The following is a 3289-nucleotide window of genomic DNA, read 5'->3' as shown; positions in this document are numbered from 1 at the left end:
GCTAGTGCTTCCAAAGCAGCACACAAACTCCATAGCACAGTCTCTCGTCAAGATCTGAGTTATCTTCTCAGCCATGTTCCCTTTGATGGTGAGCGAATGGAAATGGTCAAAGTCATTCCGGCCCAACTTCCTCAGGCGCCGAGCAGCTGCACGGTAGCACTTCCACGGCTGGGGTTCAAGGAGTAAATATGTACATTTAGTGGCAAGGCAAGACAAGAATTTCACCAGACCACTGTCCCCATGATTCAGATGGATCCACATAGTTATAGACATGCAGAAGCAAATATCAAACCAACAACGACCAAACTTGTTCAAGTAGGCGCTCAGCAGGGTCTCTCTTGCACTGGGGTCCATGATATCGAGAGTGGTGTAAGAAATGGACTCAGGGAAAGGGCTGTGTCGTTTGGCTCTCTCAATCAGGTCTGCATCAATGTCACAGCAGAGGAGGCGGAAGTCCTTTTCATCCAGGGAATGCTCTGGGTTGGTGTGGTTAAAACCAAGGAGGTGCTTATAGAGGGCAACGCCGAGTTCCTGAAGAGAGAAAAGAGAGAAGTCTAACATTTCCCTAGTTATCCACCCCTAGACTAACTGTAATTTCCCCTCTGTGTTCCTAAACAAAGTTCAGCCAAAGCACAGTTCATGATTTCAGCAACTCAGATTCAACAGGTCACTGGCAGAGTTCATCCTGGTTAACCCCATAAAGGAAATTCAACTGTCTATATAAGTATCTGTCTATATAAGTCTAAATCCACATAAGCATCTTATTTCTTAAGGGTTTCTTGAAGTGAGCCACCTATGGGCTTATAAATGTGGCTGAACTATAATGTCAAATCATCCCTCACCTTTGTCAATTAATGCTGGGGAATTGTTGAGCCAGTCCAACACATCTGGAACATACCAGGATGGGAAAACCTGATCTACAAAAAAAATGCTTTACAATTTCTTTGAATATTGATAGCTATACTTTGCAGTTGGGTTCTCTGGACCTCGAGAGATTGATACCAAGATCAATAATGACTGGAGTAATATGAAATAATTGACTACGTACGCAAGAGCTGAATGCCCATTTGCAAGCAAGAGGAAACAAACGGGGAAGCAGCTGCAGTATGCAAAGATGCTGACACCTCCCGCTCCCTTCTCTTTCTTACCCCCGAATTGCATCCAACATCCAGGCCCAAAATGGGACCCGCAGGGGGGCTTGGGAACAGCTCACTCAAAAGAGTCGCAGGTAAGAGGCAGACGCGTCCCTCGGGCGGATGAAAGCAGGAGTAGTTGGGGAAGTTTCCGTACGGCGCCGCCCCGCCTGGCAGAACCGGAGGCTCGTCGTCTGCAAGAACTTTGCAGCGCGCGCTCACGGGCGCCGCCATGTCAGGGCCGTTAAGTTTTCGTTCCGACTAGGAACGGAGGAGCAGCAGTGGTGGTTCCGGAGGATTTTTTTTTTTTTTAAAAAAAGGACGATTAATAGCAGGAGAAGGAAGGAATTGAAGCCCGTAGCTTTTGTGACGTCTTTTCACGATCGCCTTCGCTTTGAGGTGTCAATAGAGGCAGTTTTTTTGTAGCCTGGGCTGCAAAAAAAAAAAAAATCCAGACTACGAGATGGCTGCAAAACAGGAATCTGCAAAAAAGAGGAAGGGTGAGCGGCAGAAGCGCTGAACGTGGGAAGGGCTTGCTTCTGAGTAGGTTAGCATAGGATCCGGCTGTCTCTGAGGAGCCTTTTTATCTAAACTGCCTAGAATGACTGAAAGTGAGTGGGTGGCCATATAAATTCTATAACTAACTAACAGATGTACCGTGAATGTGGGTCAATCTGATCCGTGGATCTTCTGAAACCCATCAGAGTTTTTGCATCATCCCGGTTTAAAGGGACTGAACTGCAAATTGTGCCAGAAGATGGATCTGAGGCACAGACTAAAGGATAATTTTATGCCTTTAAAGGTGATAACTGGCATGTTGTAGAAAGAAGAGACTCACGCCAGCTTTTCAGGAAAGGAAAGGTTTATTTGCGCAGGATTCAGAAGGCTTAAACAAAGCAAATGGTCTGAACCCCGAAGGGCTCTTGAACAGACATATTTATACACCTCTAGTTCCTAATTATACATTGTTCTACATTATTATATATTGTTATACATTGTTACTTATGTGGTTAATATTCTACACATTCTTATCCAGGACAGTTTACAGAAGAAAATTACTTGCAGTACGTTTAGTTTCACAGACAGGATATGGTTATCCCAATCATCATCTGCCTTAAGAACAGGACTATGTTTGCTTAAACAAGGACTTTGGTACATGCCTTTTTAAGAAAGTCATCGGGAAATACGTGCAGTTATGCTAACAGGATTATGGCCACTTTGATCAGTGTCTGTCCTAAGGACACGGATACATTTGTTTCACAATTATTTTATTCCCCCCTTTTCAGACTTATCTCAACTTGTGATGATGAGTCTCAACAGAGGTCTTCTTTGGTTTTTAATCTTTCATTTTCCCACATTACCTGTGCAGTAGCTTTTCTTTCAGCAAGTAAAGCTAAGCTATTGGACATAGTTCTTATAAAAATAGGCAAAATACAAGGAATCAACACATATCCTGCAGCTATCAGTCCTATGAGAGCCACGATTGCTTGTAGCCCTGGGAGTTTGGGAAACCATCCACTGAAAATCTCTTGGAAATTAAAACCCTTCCAGGTTTGATTGTGTCATTTGCCTCATTTCAGTGGTTAATTGTTTGATTGCTTGTCCAGTTTCGTCAATTTGAAGACAACAATTTGAAAGATTGAATTTTCCACATGCTCCACCTTCTTTTGCCAATAGGTAATCCAAAGCCAATCAGTTTTGATAGACAGCTGTCCAGATTTTATCAGTGGTTACAGCTAACAAGTTTAAGGCTTTATCTAGGCATTGCCCTGCCAGATCCACAACAGCCTACAGCCTAATTATATGGTTTATCATATAGATTGGTGTTCTGTGACCATAGGTGCCATCCTCTGCCCAGGTTGCTTGGCCATACACACAAACTATCCTCTCTGAATTCCACAAATCCCCCATTTTCCCATAATAATCGGATTCTCTACAAGGGAAATTAGAGAAGGCTGTGTCAACCTCTCTTTTTCTTCGATTTCCCATTTGATCATAGACTTTCACACCATGCACCTGTCGTGGCTGTATTGGCAAAAGAAAGAATGAGGGCTTTATCCAACCCAATACACATGATCCTGACCAATCCTTAGGTAAAACCTCATAGGCAAAGGTGCCACAAATCCAGTACATGTCACTGGGGGCTACCCATTCCT

At 43.6% G+C, this 3289-nt stretch overlaps 1 protein-coding gene across 1 annotated transcript in view; it reads right to left on the bottom strand.

Moving 5' to 3' along the window:
- BCDIN3D (BCDIN3 domain containing RNA methyltransferase) overlaps positions 1-1403 on the bottom strand; it is a 2611-nt gene extending 1208 nt beyond the window's left edge. The window contains exons 1-2 of the mRNA XM_083352131.1: positions 1149-1403; positions 1-531 (exon numbers count right to left, since the gene is read on the bottom strand). The exon at positions 1-531 is cut by the window's left edge and continues 1208 nt beyond it. Coding sequence (XP_083208257.1) covers positions 1-531; positions 1149-1367 — 750 coding nt within the window. The 5' untranslated portion in view covers positions 1368-1403. The remainder of the gene's footprint in view (positions 532-1148) is intronic.
- Between the last annotated feature and the right edge of the window lie 1886 nt (positions 1404-3289).

The sequence above is a fragment of the Vipera ursinii genome (assembly GCF_947247035.1).
Source record: "Vipera ursinii genome assembly, chromosome: 2".
NCBI lineage: Eukaryota > Metazoa > Chordata > Lepidosauria > Squamata > Viperidae > Vipera > Vipera ursinii.
Note: the sequence above shows the minus strand (reverse complement) of the source record. Positions and strands in the feature narration are given on the sequence as shown.